The sequence below is a fragment of the Protopterus annectens genome, chromosome 15.part0, assembly GCF_019279795.1.
Source record: "Protopterus annectens isolate FY-2018-M chromosome 15.part0, PAN1.0, whole genome shotgun sequence".
Classification (NCBI taxonomy): domain Eukaryota; kingdom Metazoa; phylum Chordata; order Ceratodontiformes; family Protopteridae; genus Protopterus; species Protopterus annectens.
The window spans coordinates 260,132,374-260,149,978 of NC_056749.1; the positions used below are offsets into that span (position 1 = coordinate 260,132,374).

General features: G+C 37.6%; 1 protein-coding gene across 1 annotated transcript in view; it reads left to right on the plus strand.

Annotated features, from left to right (window-relative positions):
* Positions 1–616: 616 nt before the first annotated feature.
* Positions 617–17,605, plus strand: part of MAGT1 (magnesium transporter 1) — a 281,130-nt gene continuing 264,141 nt past the window's right edge. The window contains exon 1 of the mRNA XM_044057255.1: positions 617–779. Within this exon, the coding sequence (XP_043913190.1) occupies positions 690–779 (90 nt within the window). The 5' untranslated portion in view covers positions 617–689. The remainder of the gene's footprint in view (positions 780–17,605) is intronic.

Sequence of the window (17,605 nt, forward strand, 5' to 3'; positions counted from 1 at the left end):
AAGGTATGTTTCGAGTGGGGGAACAGAAAGTGAAACGCATCAAAATTGTACCGTATTTCTTCGATTTTTTTTTTCTGGTTGCTTGAGTTCCGGTTAAATGAGAGTTTACTCTATAAAGTTGATAGAATAATACGTTTTGCTTTACCGCGCGTTTCAGAAGCATAAGGAGTCTGAAACTCAAATGTGTCATTATTGACTTCAGTCATAGCGATTTGACAGAAAACAAAGATTTAAACAAGAGCAGTCTAAAAACATAACAGACAACAATAACAGCATGTTGTGAAAATCTGGGCAGTCGAGAGGTGCGTGCTACTACTTGGGTCGTGACCGAAAAGAATCAGTAGACCCGCATATAGAAATAAAAACGGTAGCATTGCGTACATCGCATTCATACTACGAAAACAACAATCAGGTTTGATTAGCACTTAACAACACCTCAGTTAAATGTCTGATACTTAAACGAAAGCCAAAGAAATCGTAGAACACAGACAGAATAACACTGACAACTATATACACGTACTCTTCGTGTATTAACCAATAATATCGCACCAGCACGGACGCTAGTGATAGGATCCCGAGCTTTACTGATGAGTAAAACGCGACACCTTGCTACATTTGGGTAGCCAATTGAGAGCCGCGCGTTTACTGACGTTGCTGTGTTCAGTTCTTGTCAAAACTTTGCTGTAGAGATGGCAGCTATGTTAGTATTTAGGATATTTGGTTTGCTTTTCTTTCTGATGCTTTGTGGATCTCCATCTAGCGGGCAGAAGAAAAAAGAGGTATGTTTGCATGTTAGGGCTACCGGTACAGTGTGCTGTAGATTGTATGATGGAAGTGAAGTGAGAGAGTTTGAGAGTAGAAAAGACCTAGGGAAGTAGGAAGTGCTGCTTACTTCAGATGCACTCTTAGGTTATGTTTGAATGGCAACGTTTCGTTTACACCGTATACGCACAGTAAAACGTCGCTTATATTTTAAGACATTAAGCTCTGCTATCGATAGTAAGATTGTGATGCACAGCGAGCTGATAGTGTTAATCTTAAACGCATAATTAATAATACTAAACTAAGCATCAAATGATGTGTCTTCGCTCTGTCAGTAGTGTTTTTGATTTTTCCCGATTGCCGCAAAAAATATTAGGAAATGCGTCGTCAGTTTTCAAGTAGTAATTTGATAAGTAGAGCGATATTTACTTATAATGTATGGATGAGATGAAGACGTCTTACAAAGGTGCTGCATCAGCATAAGAGATTAAGGTGAGGAAAGTAAGGCGTTTTGTAAAATTATATGTACTTCATACGTTGGTTATTAAGTTGTGAGGATCTCAAGAAGCGTGGCCATACATTCCAATTTTAGTTTTTAGCCCATACATTTTGCATAGGAATAATCCCAAGACTAGCAGAACAAGGATATGTTGGGGCATTTTCTACTTGTCCTTGAGGGACGTGGTCATTTAACTGAGGATGAATGTGTGATTTCCCATCCATTCATTCAAATTACATGTGACTAGAGTAAGAGAAGCATTTAATTTTCTAAGTGTAACACGCAGACATAGAAAAAGTATAGAATAGGAGAAGCATAAATGTAACACGCTCTCGTAGAGAAAGTAGTCTATGTGATACATATGTTCCTTCAACATATTTTAGTTATGTTGCAAGAGAGACTGGGATCCATTTAATGGCTGTTTACTCTACCAGTGGACTTTTGTATGTTTGACAGTGTATGGTCTGGTTTGAGGCTCTATATGCAAGGCAGAGGTCACTTTTTAGTAGCCAGTATGATGCTGAGAAGGACAAGGTTTTGAGGTAGTCTGTATCGATTTTGTGTTTTAGGCCCTTTGTTGTTTTATGAGAAAGAGTTGTGGTCATTCCAGTTTGACAAGTGTTTGGACAGGGGCAAACTGAATACAGCATTATATTTAGTAATTGGCCTGATGAGAGCTGGGTGCAGGGGAATGCTTACATATCTGAACCTGGACGTCATACCTTTAGATATAAGCTGTGACTGTGTGATGAAATCGGGCTTCCTTATAATAGTAGATACATAGTGATCAAAAGACGTATCATTGTTGACATAGGTTCCCTGACTACAGGATCAAATTTCAGGGGTGTGTTGTGATGGTTGTAATGGAAGTTATACTTGCCAAAGGGTACAATTAAATGTTTCTTGGCATTTAGTTTTAGTCCAGCATCCCTTGTTTGGGAAGGCCATCTTGGAGGAGTTTTGTGTCCTCTGCAGAGTTTGCGATGGCAGAGTGAGGTGGGATTGGCATAGTGTTTTAGGCTGTCACCACACAGAAGCAAGGTACAGGGTTTAACTCTGACCTTGGGCTATTGGTTAGGCTTAAAATGGCCATTCAGGGCAGTTAGCCTAGTATTCATGTATGATTTGAATTTTCAGTCTGCAGACTTGGCCAACCATAAACCCTTAATCCTGCTTTGACCTTTGAGAAGTAAATGCCAAAAAGGATTTGGCCCAAGGACTGAACCCTGAGCTACACCATTAGTGGGAGGTCTTTCTCAGGGGGTAGAGCCACTCACTTTAATCTTCTGTGTATGTTTGTGAACCAGTTTGTTATCCAGTGAGTTACTTGGGGATTATGTTTAGCTGGGAGAGTTTTTCTGTAATACCTATGTGTGGGATGGTATTGGATGCCTTTGTATGATCTGGATTTGTGATGTATACTGGTTTGCCACCATCTATTGCTTCAGTAACCTTCGTAAAGGCCAGTTTAAGCAGGCAGGATCTACCCTTGATGGATCCGAACTGGCTTGGGTTGAGAGTTTGTAGGTTATCTATGTCCTTAGTTAGTAATTACATGATGTTCTTTTCCATAGCTTTGTAGATGAGGCTGGTTAAGCTTATAGGCGCATACTTATCCGGGTCCATTGAGACCCCACCTTTGTGTAAGGGGTTGACTTTTGCTGTCCTCCATTCATCTGGCACACAATCTCTTTGTTGGTTGATATTGTATAATCGCTGTAGGGGGTCTGACATGTTTCAGGCTGACCAGTAAACAGTTTTGTATGTCTTCTGGCAACATAGAAGTTGTGTTCTTGGTCCTGGATAGCTCCTTGAGAACATTTTTTCTGGGAGTTTGGGGGTGGGGGTTGCAGGTATGTGATCTTGGAATATAGAAGAGGAGAGGGATGTGAAGTTTTAAATAAATTTCTGTGTTAGTAGAGTGGATATGTCTTCTGGGTCTGAGTATGTGGCATCATTTAGCAAAAAAAGAAAACAAAACAGATGGAAAACGCTCTCTTTAATGAATAACAAACTTTCGGGAATGTCCCTTCAGTGTTAACACTGAAGAAGGGACATTCCTGAAAGCTTCGTTATTCATTAAAGAGAGTGTTTTCCATCTGTTCGGTTTTCTTTTTTGCTATTTGGAGATATAAGAATCGTTGGAAGTTAACTGGCAGTGAACTTTTTAATTTTCGTTATGTGATCTCTTTTGCCATTAGCTTTGTGCAGTGCTGGGCATTATTTCTGAGATTTGTAACGGACAAAAGAAAGATTTATCACTATTCTTCTTCTGAGTAGCAAAGTTACGTCATAACTGACTTTGTTTTACTTTTGCATGCAGTGAGTTTTTTTCTTTTATTTTAGAGCCTGTTTATATTCAAGTCTTTTCTTTTACTGTAGAACCTGTTTATATTGGCGTTATATGATAGTGTATTTTTAAATTAAGCATTATATTTATTTCTGAGTGGGGATATGCAGTTATTTACATGTGCACAGAATTTAGCAGTAAAAGAATTCCTCTTAAGTAGTGAGGTCATCCAAGATGTAAGGAACTTTTGAATTTGGCCAGTTTGTCACTCAGTGTTATAAGATTATCCTTTGCATAATCTATGAATACCAAGGTATTGGATGATGTTTCCATCTTCATTCTTAAGGTGAATGTGACTGATTTGTGGTCCGATTTGACCAGGGAGGAATTTACAGTTGGTGAGGAACAAAGCTGCCCTGTATTGGTAAGGGCCAAATCTAGGATTTTATTATCCCTTGGTTGGGGTGCAGAATAAGTTGTCCAGGGCATTTGTATTGATAAGGTACAGAAATTTCTGAGAGTACATGTTTGACATATAAGTATGTCATTTAATGGAGGAGTAGTTGATGTCCCCTAGGAGAATGGTGTTTGGTTTAATGCTTGCTTGGAGACTTCATACTGGTAGGGAGGAGGTGTAGACTGGGGGGGATATGGAGGGGATACTATAGTTAGATATGATACGGGGTTTTGTTTATAAAAAGCTGGACATGGTGGAGTTCCAGGTTGTTTTGTCTAATCAGTCTGGAGGTGAAGTTTTTTTTAAGAATATGGTGACACCACCTTCTTTAGTACCTTTGTTTAACTTGGTAGGCATGAATGTCTGGAAAGCCTTAAACCCTGCAGTGATGGAGTGCTTTTATTGGTCTATGCATAGATCATTGTTTTCCAGAGTAAAGAGTGCTTGTAGGAAGTGTCATTTTTTGTTAAAGCTCTTAGCACTGAATAGCTGTACCGTTGTATTACCTGCATTCTGTTTTGCTATGCTGAAAGCTTTAGAAGACTGAATCTACCTAAATGGCACTTGGGAAGGGGGAGTAAAAAAGAAAAATAAACCAGAATGCAATCCCGTTAAATGAAGAAATCCAATCCAAAATCTAATGGTCACCCACAAGCAGTAGTCTCACAGCACTTTCAGCTAAAAAAAGAATGCAACTTAATACTCCAAATAAGAAACTTCTTAGCTTCTCCTACTAATTAGCTAGCTTTAATTTCTTTTCAGTCAGCAAATGGAAAGTAATTTTTTTCAAACTGACCCTTGCCAAGGACTTTTAAAAGTCCAAGAAAAACAGTTTAGGGTACAATATCATTTAAAATAAAACTAACTGTAATATAGTAAGAGCAAAATAAATAACATAAAGTAATGGAAGTATCTAAACCCTAAATAAAGAAATTAAATCCGAAATCCAATGCAGTCACACAACAGCAGTAGTTTCATAGCCTTTGCAGCTAAATAGGCTAAATAAATGGGTTCATTAGATAAATGAGGAATGAAATGTTATAATCTGAGATTTGAGTATTTAGAGATGAAGAAAGTCATTGGCATTAAGCTTGTAAGATATTCAAATCTAACCACAAGGGTAGAGGAATAAGAAAATGGTTTTATAATGTGTGTTCATGAAAAGATGTGTCTTCCTGTCTTTCAGTGTCTTGGAGTTTTGGTTCACTAGTCAGGAAGATGCTAGCATATGGGATTACTAGTTCATTAATGGGTTAGTCTTACTACTTCATAAGGAAGTTTGAGTTTCGTCTTGTTGTAAGGCTTAGGTTCATTATGTCCACTGTTAAGTGTCAACTAAAAAATTTCTTCTGCAGAGAATGGTTTATGCACATGGTTACCTGACTGTGACTGAATAGTATTATTTATGATAGTACACATTCTGAACAAAATCTTAAAGAAATCAGCATCATCTTTATAAAAAAAAGTGTTACATTGTACATTTTAAAGTATGTTTACACTTTGAAAGTTAATTTTTTGTCAGTATTGACCAGTGAAATGTAGTTAAAGCTGAACTACATATATGCATGGTTGGTTACAGCCAGCTCATGTGGCTAAAAGGGTTCATTTTTCAGCCACATCCTTTATATAAAATGAAGTATCTGTTTTTCCGTGCAGTCATGAAGTAAGTTTTGTTATAGCAAATCTTAATGTACAGGTAATAAATAAAATATGAAATATGGACATTACCTACAGGTTGCATTGTGGTGTATACGGGGTTGTATTATGAAGCTGTCAGAGTAGAGCATTAATTGTTTATTGAGCATGCAGGTCATATTGCATTGGGGTTCTTGTCTAATAGTGAGGAGGTTTATGTGTACAGATTAGTTGTATACAGCAAGAGTATGTATCAGGGAAATATTTGGCTAAATGATTTTATGGGGAAATGGGAGATTTTTATTTTGTGCATGTAGACTGCATAGTTAAATAGGTGGGTTGACTTTTTATTTATGAATAATGGAAAAGTTGATCTGTGGCTTATTGGTAGGCAATTTCAGAGTCTAGGGTCTGCTGTTGAAAATGCATTAATCTTAGGTGTATTAAAGGAAATGTCTTGTGGATTGCAAATTAATAAATTTAAAATTAAATTGCAAATCAACTTGCCTCTGGTGTGTATTAAAGGAAATGTCTTGTAGATTGCAAATTAATAAATTTAAAATTAAATTGCAAATCAACTTGCCTCTGGTGTGGTGTCAGTCAGTCAAGGTATTCCTCTAACCACTCCTACTGCCTTCTCTTCCCCCCTTCCTCCTTTCGTCATACAAGTTAAACTGCTACAACTTAGTACAGGCATTGGTTCATCCCTGCTTCGCTTGCCCTTGCTTCGCACTCCACCCCACCCTCCCCCCAAATACCCCCCCCCCCGGTGCTGCTACATTTATTGGTACTAGACCACACCCCACATTTTTAAACCAATCAGTAACAACTTGTAGTGACAGCACCACTCTCAACCTGATACCACCAGTCCTCCATATCTACTATTCCTTTCGCCTAAGTGTCAAGTACCATTCAGTACGTATGCTATCACCCAGAATAGTCTTATTAACTCTACTTCTACCCCTTTTACTCATCCCATGTCTCCTAACAGCCTGTGAGTATCAGGATCACCCAGGTTTCCACTAGCCTAAATTCCAAACATCCATCCCATCTACAACAGATAATAATGCACCCTTACTCACTCCCCTCATGCTTACCTCCTTAAAACCTAAATACTACCATCTTACTAGACCTAGTTACATTAGTCATAAAACTAGACACTATATTACAAAACTTTATTCAAAATGTTAGAACTCCTACTCTGGATACACTACAACCTCACAAAGGATGGCGACATCCACCCAAACCCTGGTCCATCCCCACCTGTTGGCCCCAACCCCGCTACTATATCCCCTACCACCATGGCTCCAACAAATAGACCTCCTAGCTCACTGCTGGCCTGCCATCTAAACATTAGGAGCATAAATAACAAAACTCAACACCTGCATGCCCTCTAAGCTGTTCATTCCCCAGATATATTATGCCTAACAAACGTGGCTGAAGCCTGCCACCAAGGACCATGAGATTCTGCAACCAGGGTATAGTATGTTTAGACTAGACCGTACCACCAGAAAGGGTGGTGGGATAGCCATACCTTACAAGTCTACCTTGTCTGTCAGCATAGATGCCCAACAACCACCCCAATTCAATAATGCTGAAATTCTTATCTCAAAACTACAAATTAACAAAAATGTAAACATTGTCTGTGTCTTCGTTCCCCCCCAGGGAGGAACACAGAAACCTTAGACTTCTTATATTGGTTATCCAATAACCACCTCCAAGAAACAATTGTTCTTGGGGATTTCAACATTGATTGGAACACTTGCTCTTGTGAAACCCCCACAGCCCACATAAACCTCTATGGATTTACTCAAATCATACCCTTCCCCCACCAGGACAGGAAAACCCAATAACAAGGAAAGTACCCTAGACTGGATACTTGTCAATACCCATCTTCAGTCTTAAAATCGGGCACTTTGCCTGATGACCTAAGTGACCACTGTCTCGCCTATGTAATCAAGCTCAAAGTAGACTTCTCCTACCAACCCACCTATAGAACATTAAGAAACAACAATAATTTTATTCTCACCAAGTTTCAAAATGGCATGCAACTGGTCAGTACTAAAAAGTCTCCCCCTAGATGAAGCAGTAGCATACTTTAATACCAAATTCATTACTATTCATAACTCCCATGCTCCCAGCTGCTCTTTTAGAACCAAAGTTAATATTGCACCATGGCTTTCTAAAGATACCAAAACCAAAATTTCATTCAGAAACAAAGCATGGGCCACCTACCGAAAAACAAAAGCCCCACTTGATCAACTAAGATTCACACAGCTAAGGAATGATACCAAAAAATCCATAACGTTAGACAAAAAGAACCACTGCTACCATCTACTGGAAATACACCAAAACAAACCTCAAAAGTTCTGGGCAGGAATAAACAAACTACTCCACCTATGCCAAACCGCCACTCCGCCCCCCCCCCCAGCTTCCCAACAAAAATCCCCAGTAGACATTGCTAATAACTTCAACAGCTTCTTCACAGAGACTATCCAGTCAAGTCACTCCCAATGGCTCTAATTCTAATGTAGCCACACCCAGTACCCAAACATACTTTACCTTCCAACCTGTTCCTACTCAGCTTATTCATGCCCTACTTAAGAAACTAAGACCCACCACCCTGGCTACCGACCTCCTCCCAGCAGACTGTCTGCAAAAGGCTGCTGACACCATAGCCTACCCCATCTCTATCTTGATCAACAGAGCTATATCTGAAGCTACTGTACCCACTATATGGAAAATCTCCCATGTCATACCTCTCCATAAAGGAGGTAGTTCCACTGAACTGTCAAACTTTAGACCCATAGCTATTCTGTACACATACAGGTCATGCACTACCTCACACACAACAAGCTGTTGTCCAGCTTTCAGCATGGCTTTAAGCCACACCACAGTACTACTTTTGCCCTCCTGTCTTTCTTTAACATCATTAACCACAACCGCAATAATAACAAACTATCCTCAGCACTCTTTCTAGATCTGTCCAAGGCTTTTGACATTGACCACAAAATGCTTATAAATATCTTGACGGCCTTCTCCTTAAGCAACCGTGCACTCCAGTGATTTCAGTCCTACCTGCAGGGCAGGAAACAGACAGTCCTATGGCAGGACAAGCTATCATCTCGCCTACCCATCACATTAGGAGTCCCCCAGGGCTCGATACTAGGACTCCTTTTCTCCATCTTTATTAACGACCTTCATTCAGTCATCCAAGATGCTACCTGCATTCAATACGCGTTTGACTCCACCTTGATTTGTTCTGACACCTCACCAGCTACTTTATTCACATTAACTCAAATTACCTTCAGTACAGTGGAAAAATGGCTCTCCAATCAACATCTAATCCTAAACCTCAACAAAACTAAGTTGCTCCTCTTCTCCCCCACATGCATGACCCCCCCCTGCCAGCCTTCAACATAACTGCTAATAATGGCACTATCATCTCCCCAGAAGCCCAAACTAAACTACTGGGTGTCATAGTTGATAACCACCTGAAGTTTGATGCCCATATTAATCAAACTATCTAAACATTAATAAAAAAATTGGCTGTCTTTACAGAATCAAACCTTTCCTTACCCCACTTGCTAGAACTGCAGTTGTCCATTCCCATCTGCTATCAACTCTTCTCTATGCCTCGCCTCTGTTCTGCAACTTAAACAAAACCAGATCTTAATAAACTATCATCCTGCTATAACCACATTGCCAGATTTGCTTCAGGCACAGCCTACCGGACACAACACTGTCACAGCCTAAATCGCCTAGGATGGCTTGAACTGCCAAGCCTACTGCAGTTCAACCAGCTAATAGTGGCACATAAAGTCCTTTACCAACCAGAAAATACACCTGTCCTAAAAAAATATCATCAGCCCCTACACCAGCACCTGGCCACTGCGGTCATCCACTAGACACCTAGTTCAAACATACAAATCCATCTACTCAGCTGGGGACACTCTGTTGGAAAAATGTGGAACAGACTCCCAGCTGACTTGACCCTAGAACCGTCACTAACTCGATTCAAAAACAAACTCAAGAAATACTTCAAAACTCATTGGTTATGTCCTTGCACTAACCCCGACTAGTGACCTCTCTCTATTTCTTGGGTACCTTACCTTCAACTACTTCTAACTTTTCTACCATTTCATATCAGGAAGGGTCAGTTGTGTAACTGCTGCTCAGTGTGTCTTAAACCTGAATGTAATGTTATGTATGTTTAACTTTGAAAATAATGTTATGTTTTGTAAAGTGTTTTATAAAAGTACTATATGTGCTAAATGCTGGTATTGCTTATGACTGTAATCTGCTTGAAACTAGCATTTACTAAATGTTCAATGTGTATTATTATCTTGGAGCTTTTCTCCCCAGGCCTCTGCTGAAAATGGACATGTATCCAGTCGGACTATCCCGGTCAGTAAATGTAAAATAAATAAATGAATTGTAAGTCAGAGTGCATGTGCTTTTTTTAGTTTTTTAGAAGCAGCTAGGTATGGGCAGGAGTTTATTTTATTAAACTATGCTAACTTGGGTGTTGAATATAAATAACAGTATTATGAGTCTGGCAGTGGTGCTCATTTCTGGGCAAGCTGCACATGTCGATGCTGTTTTTAAACACAGTAGTTGTATGCGAATGCTTTGTGTAGCAGTAGCTTACTAGTGTTGTAGAGTGATTTTTATTTCTCCTTGGAATCTGCATATACATTGTTTTAAGTAGTCTTTATATTATCTTTGTTTTTGACACATAATTTGACTGTCCTTTTACTTGGATATTTTTATCTAGTCTAGTGTGTGTGGTTTGTAGAAAAGAGCCAAAGAAGAGTGCGGTGAAGAAGGGTATAGAGGCCTGGTCATCAACGTACAGGAGAAAGTCATAGGAGGCAAGAGCATTTGATTTATTGATGAGAAGGGAGAAAAGTTTTAGACCATGTGTGAAGCCCAAACTGGCCAGTATGTAGGTAGGTTTGGGGTGGTGGTGGAAGTAATTGGGATATTCATACACTTTTTTTTTTTGTTTAGAAGGTAGTGTCAGAATAAATTGACTGAAAATATCTAATCTAAATTGTAGGATGGTTTGTTGGAGTTTGCTTTGGAAGGCTGTACTAAAGACCTCCACAAAGTTACTGAAAAACTGTAGTATTCATAAGGTCATAGATCTGATCAGTGAAAGGCGGTATATTCTTTATGGCCTTTTCAAAGCTATGACCGTGTGTATAGAGTAGCTTATCTTAGTTCAAGGTAGTGTTTTACATCATTTTGATATAATTTATTTCCCTTTATAGATCCCATAAGCAGTTTGCAATGTAGAGTATATTCCAGAATGGAAAAAATGCATTTGCTTTGATATTTTTCAATAGTTTACTGTCCATTTGTAAAACTAATGAATTGTTGCCAGTATATGTACATCTAAGACCTTTTATGATGATATCTTTCTGTGACCATACAGTTTTACTAAATGTCTTTAGCTTAAGAGATGTTCTCAACTGCACATTTTTGACTCCTCCTTTGGACATTAAAATATAATATGTACACATCGTGTGCTGTTGCTTCTGTTTCCTTTAGTGACTCTGAACAGTCGTCCAAAGTAGGAAACATAAATAAATTACCAGATCTTTTCTTCATATGACATTAGAGCTTTGTCCCTAGCCCCATGGTCTCTGTGTTTTCTAGCCACTCCATATTTCTCTCTGTGCTTGTGCAGTCTCACTCTGGAATGGGGTTTACTGTTTCTTACTCTCTGTCTCTGTGGCGCTCACACTCCACCTTCCTGATCTCGAAGACAAAATCTTACTGCTTTCTGTCTTCCACTTAAATGAGTTGGGGGGGGGAGTAATTTCTCCACACCAGAAAACTTGACTCTGTTCTCAGTCTAATAGTTCTGCAAGCATTTCAACTAGCATGGCAATGTATCACATGACTCCCCTAACAAAGAAACATAGGTTTAAAGGGGTTATATTGGGTAGTCCACAGTTAACCCACTGAAGCTGAAGGTCAGCATCACTGTACCAACATTCTCTTTTCAGGTGCGGTCTTCTGTATGGCATGAAGTTGCTTTTCCTCTGGTCATGTGATGACACTCCAAGGCCTGCTTGGTTTGGTCCAACTGATTTGGAGTGTATTCTGTTCTCACCTGGATGTTTTCTCGGCAGCATCATTGTACAGGGGTCTCTACCCTTGGGCATTACGAAATAAAAATAAATAAATGAAATACACACGTGCACTTTAAGTATAAAGTGGTTTACCCAGCCAGAAAATTTTTAAGTCTTCCCTCCCTGCCAGTGTGTGGCAACAGTGGTAGGCAAATTGTATTACAAGTCCCACATATGTTGAAAACATTTCTATCTCTTACTGAGAAACTGTCAGCAAGTTGTGCTACATTGCTATAATTGCTCACTTTATTTTTTCAACTTGGTGAACAAATTGGGCACATGCCTGTTTTCAGGGATAGCTCCGGAGTGCTGTCAGATAAAATTCTTTGCGAAGAGTCCCTTTGTAGGGAATTTAAGGTTGAGAGAGTCAATTTTTTTATTGGATGTTTATCAAGTTTGAATTAAAAAATATGATGTAAAAGGCAAAGATTTCATGTGACCCATAATTGTCCCTTTTCTGCGGTTGTAGGATAACCCAGGACCTGTAGTTAACAGGTTAACGGGACTGGCCTGGTTATGAAAATGGTATTATGTACAGAAGGTTGGTGAAAGTCTTGTGGGTTTGTTTTGGGATAGGTTTTCAAGAGTAGTGGAAAGATGCCAGAAGCAGTAATGTGAAGCTTTACCCATTGGCTTGTTCTCTGAAAGTGAGAGAGCTGCTTTTAAACAGTGATGACATGTTGAAAGCATTGGTTACATTGATAAAGAATATTGCAAGTACAGGTTCCTGCCATTGGAAGGTTTATGAGTAGGGTTAGTGAACAGAACGTGCCTTGTTGTAGTACTTTAACCTCATCTTGAAGCCATATTGTGTGCCTGTTTAGTGGGGTGTAGAGCAAGTCAGGCATTTGATAAGCCCCAGTGAACAAGGTAACTTGATGAGGAAATTAATTGTCTCTTTCAGCTTTTCCCATTTAGGGGTCTCCACAGCGGACCTCCGGTCCGCTAATGATTGGCAGTTGATTTTTACGTACCAGCTTGCCAGGCCTGACACAATCTTCAACGAATGTACACCCATTCACGCATGCCTCCACGCAGAAGACGCTCTAGCTGAGAATCGAACCGGACAGCGTCTTACTGTGAGGCGACAACGCTACAGCAGCACCACCGCCGCGGTATTGATGAGGAAATGAATATGGATTTAATATCTTAAATTTTATCTCATGGTGTACAGATGAGACAACGCTGGCAGGTTACATATTGCTGTGAACTGGCATGCAAGCTCTCCTATTCACTGCTGAAGTCTGGAATTCACACCTCCTTATTTAATTATCACTTGTGACAAAGGTAAATGTAATTTACACAATGGTTACTTTGAGGTGATGGACATTGTTGGGATTTCATGACTAGTGCAAGTTTTTAGTTGTGTGGAAAGTTTGAATAGTACTGTTTGGGATGACAATCTGAGGCTGTAGTGCCTATTTATAGAAAGGGGGGACTGGGGGATGGGTTTAATTTTTAGAGAGAATCCCACTACTTAGCCGTCCATGAAAAATATATGCTAGGGCACTGGAGAAGAGGCCTCCTTTTAGTAGTGGAGCCTCTGATTCAGAAGTAGCAATACAATTTCCAGTGAATCAGCTGTTTGACCTTTTGCTTTTGTAGGGATCCTGGGAGTCTGTCGGTATTTGCTTGTGAGTGTTTTGTTAGAATTGCTATGATAGTACAAGGTCTAGTAACAGCTGCTGCTGCAGGTTATTTGCTCTTTGTATTTGAGAGGTGAGACTTGAATTTGTTTTCTGAGTGTTAAGATAAATACATTAAGGTGGGTGAAGGATTCCATCAGAGGTGTGACTTGTCTTCCTCCCCATTTGTAAGTTTCCTGAACTGGATATCAAGATGTAGCCAAGGTCTGGAGAGTGTCTAGCTCGGAGATGTGAAGGTGACACCTTTGTTGCTTGAAGATGATGTCTTTTTAGTTTTAAGTAACATTGAGCTTCATTGTGCACGCTTGTGCTTTACTGCTGATTTGTAAAGTATCTTGGATGAAAATTAACACTTCAGATGAGGTGTCATAGAAAAGAGTAACTGACTGCTTGTAAGCAGTGGAGAGCAGATAAATCGGGTAGAAGATTTGGGGTATATTGGAGTCTTGTAAATGAGTGCAAATAAAGGACATATTTTTTTCTTGTCCTTTTGTTTACCAGGTTAGTCCCACTAGGCTGGTAGCCGGTTTTTGGGGAAGACCTGAGGTGGTATTTATACAAGGGAAATTTTGGCCATTGCATTGAGGAGCTTTTAGTACTCTTTGAGAAGTGCTGTGGGAGCTTTTACATCCACCATGGGTACCACCAACTCCTCTGTTTAATGTCTCATCCGAAGGATAACAGAGTGCAGCACCCATCTACCTGGTGTGGGAATAGAACCCACTGTCTTCTGTACCAAAGGTGAGTGTGCAAGCTGTTGTGCTATTGACAATTACAGTAAAATAATTCTGATTTGCAAAACCTGACAAACGTTCATACTGTGTGCATCTAGTAGCTATGCTTCCTGAATGTGTACATGTGTTCTGACTGTGCAATTTTTGTATTGTTATCCAAGCGCCAAAAGTACCAATAAGCTAATAATATCAGCAAACCTTGAATCCTGGTTTCAAAAAAACTTTAATAAATAAAACTCGACCAAACAAGAAGATACAATCCACAATAAATCCACAGGACACTAAGCGCTTTCACCCTCGTAAATAGGGCATCATCAGAGTGCAAAGATTCATTTCACATCATCCCTTAAATACTAATTGCTAAGACATAAAGTGAATAATGAATGGTTCATTGAACAATTAATTAAATCATTAAATAAGATAAAATACTGTGAAACAGTTCGTGTGTTTAAAGAACAGAAAAATCCATGAACAGTTTAACGGGACAAACAGATAGGTGAACAAAGAATTCCCTCAAGGAAAATAAATGATGAAATATGTTAAAAATATTTTAAAAATATGTAACAAATGTTTGTATTGGTTGAGATGTGAATATATAAAAATAATTAAATGAAGTGTTGAACATTATATGTAAATATTAAATATTGTGTTAAAACAGTTGATGTGTATAAAATTCATAATCTATAATATAAAATATTATAAATATTATAAATATCATAAATATGAATACAAAAAAATTATTAAATAAATGCATTGATAAATAATGAATAAATATCAGTTTCATAGTCCTTTGTTGAATCTATATAAAATGCATAAAACACAAATGAATTACATAATTTTAAATAGAAATTAACGGGGAGTACACATTGTAACTAATAATGTGGTTAGAATGTACTCTTAAATATATAATTATATAAAATGAGATCTTAATTTAAGAATACTGGAAATTGATATTTGCTCATTGATGCCAGGCCATTTACTTGCGTTAAGCCTAAGTTGCCATAAGCACTCTTTTGCTTCCAACATAGTTTTTCCGTCACCACCTTTTTGTCTATACTGTGGTATTCTGTCAATGACGAAAAAAAGAATTTTTTTAAAGTTGGAGCAGTTAATACTGTGATTATATAACATACTAGTTGTTTCATGTCTTTTTATATCACTCATATGTTCTATAATACACGTTTTTAACTTTCTAATAGTTTTGCCAATATAAAATGCTTGGCAAACTGTGCAAGACGCAACCATAACCGAATTGCAGTTACAATGGCCTGGACATCTAATATTGAAAATAGAAATATATGGACCATCATTTATAAACCTACAAACGTGACATGTACCACATTTACTCATCTTGGAATTTTTGCACAAATCAATGTTATAGTTGTTTTCAAACAAATTTTTCTAATTTTTCCCTCTACTGTATGTAATTTTGGGTTGATTACCCAAAATACATGAAAGTTCTGTGCTAGAATCAATAACACTGATCCATGCTTCCTGTACTATGTTGACAATCTCTAATGATCTATCATTAAATGGAATAATGAATGTGTCGTGTCTAGCTGCACTTGAATTTGATCTGTCAACTTCTGGTAATCCATATAAAATAATAGGTTTATATGAAATATATTAAACTATATTCACTAGTAATTTTTGGAACAAGGTTTTATTATATTTACGCTATTTGGATGACATTCTTATTTTTTGGGGGGTACTAAAGATGAGTTTAATGATTTTATTACATTTTTGGGACAGACCACAGATTTTTTTAAATTTACTAGTCACATTTTTGATAACAATATGGAATTTTTGGATATTGTGTTGTCGGTTTCTAATAAATTTGAATCTGGCATATTCAGGAAGAAAACTTATTCAAATTCGTTCCTACATTTTGACAGCTGCCATCCGGTTTATCAAAAAAGAAATCTTGTTAAAGGCCAGATGGTTAGGCTGTCTAGAATTGTGAGTGATAACCAAGTTTTCGATGAGGAGTTGAAAAAATTCATGAACATGTTTATTGCTAGAGGTTACCCTTGTGACTTTATCTTAGAAATTAGCAAAGAAATCAAAATCAAAAGGTTTATTTCATATAAACCTATTATTTTATATGGATTACCAGAAGTTGACAGATCAAATTCAAGTGCAGCTAGACACAACACATTCATTATTCCATTTAATGATAGATCATTAGAGATTGTCAACATAGTACAGGAAGCATGGATCAGTGTTATTGATTCTAGCACAGAACTTTCATGTATTTTGGGTAATCAACCCAAAATTACATACAGTAGAGGGAAAAATTTGTAAATTTTGTTTGAAAACAACTATAACACTGATTTGTGCAACAATTCCAAGATGAGCAAATGTGGTGCATGTCACGTTTGTAGGTTTATAAATGATGGTCCATATATTTCTATTTTCAATTATGGAAAGACTATTAGATGTCCAGGCCATTGTAACTGCAATTCGGTTATGGTTGTTTATGCTGCGTCTTGCACAGTTTGCCAATCATTTTATATTGGCAAAACTATTAGAAAGTTAAAAACGTGTATTATAGAACATATGAGTGATATAAAAAGACATAAAACTAGTATGTTATATAATCACAGTATTAACTGCTCCAACTTTAAAAAAATTATTTTTTTCGTCATTGACAGAATACCACAGAATAGACAAAAAGGTGGTGACGAAAAAACTATGTTGGAAGCAAAAGAGTGCTTATGGCAAATTAGGCTTAACGCAAGTAAATGGCCTGGCATCAATGAGCAAATATCAATTTCCAGTATTCTTAAATTTAAGATCTCATTTTATATAATTATATATGTAAGAGTACATTCTACCCACATTATTAGTTAAAATGTGTACTCACCATTAATTTCTATTTAAAATTATGTAATTCATTTGTGTTTTATGCATTTTATATAGATTCAACAAAGGACTATGAAACTGATATTTATTCATTATTTATTTATCAATGCATTTATTTAATAATATTTTTTTTGTATTAATATTTATGATATTTATAATATTTATAATATTTTATATTATAGATTATGAATTTTATACACCAACTGTTTTAAAACAATATTTAATATTTGCATATTTACATATAATGTTCAACACTTCATTTAATTATTTTTATATATTCACAATTTTTGTGTTGTCAAATATATTATCTTGATGTCTTATTTTTTAACATAATTTTTTGCCCTGCTACCTACCAGTCAAGTAGCCTATACATGTTTTTTTGCTGTCATAATTCCTCCCCTGGGTAGGGTTACCAGATACCTGTTAACCCAAAGGAAGACCCCAAAGGTCATAAAGGAGGTTAAAGCCATGATAAAGGAGGACAAAGGGGAATACTTCCTGTACTGCTCACGAAAGACAGTGTAGTGCAGCTACAAATAATTCCTTACTGATACCACAGGGTGCACCTGGACTG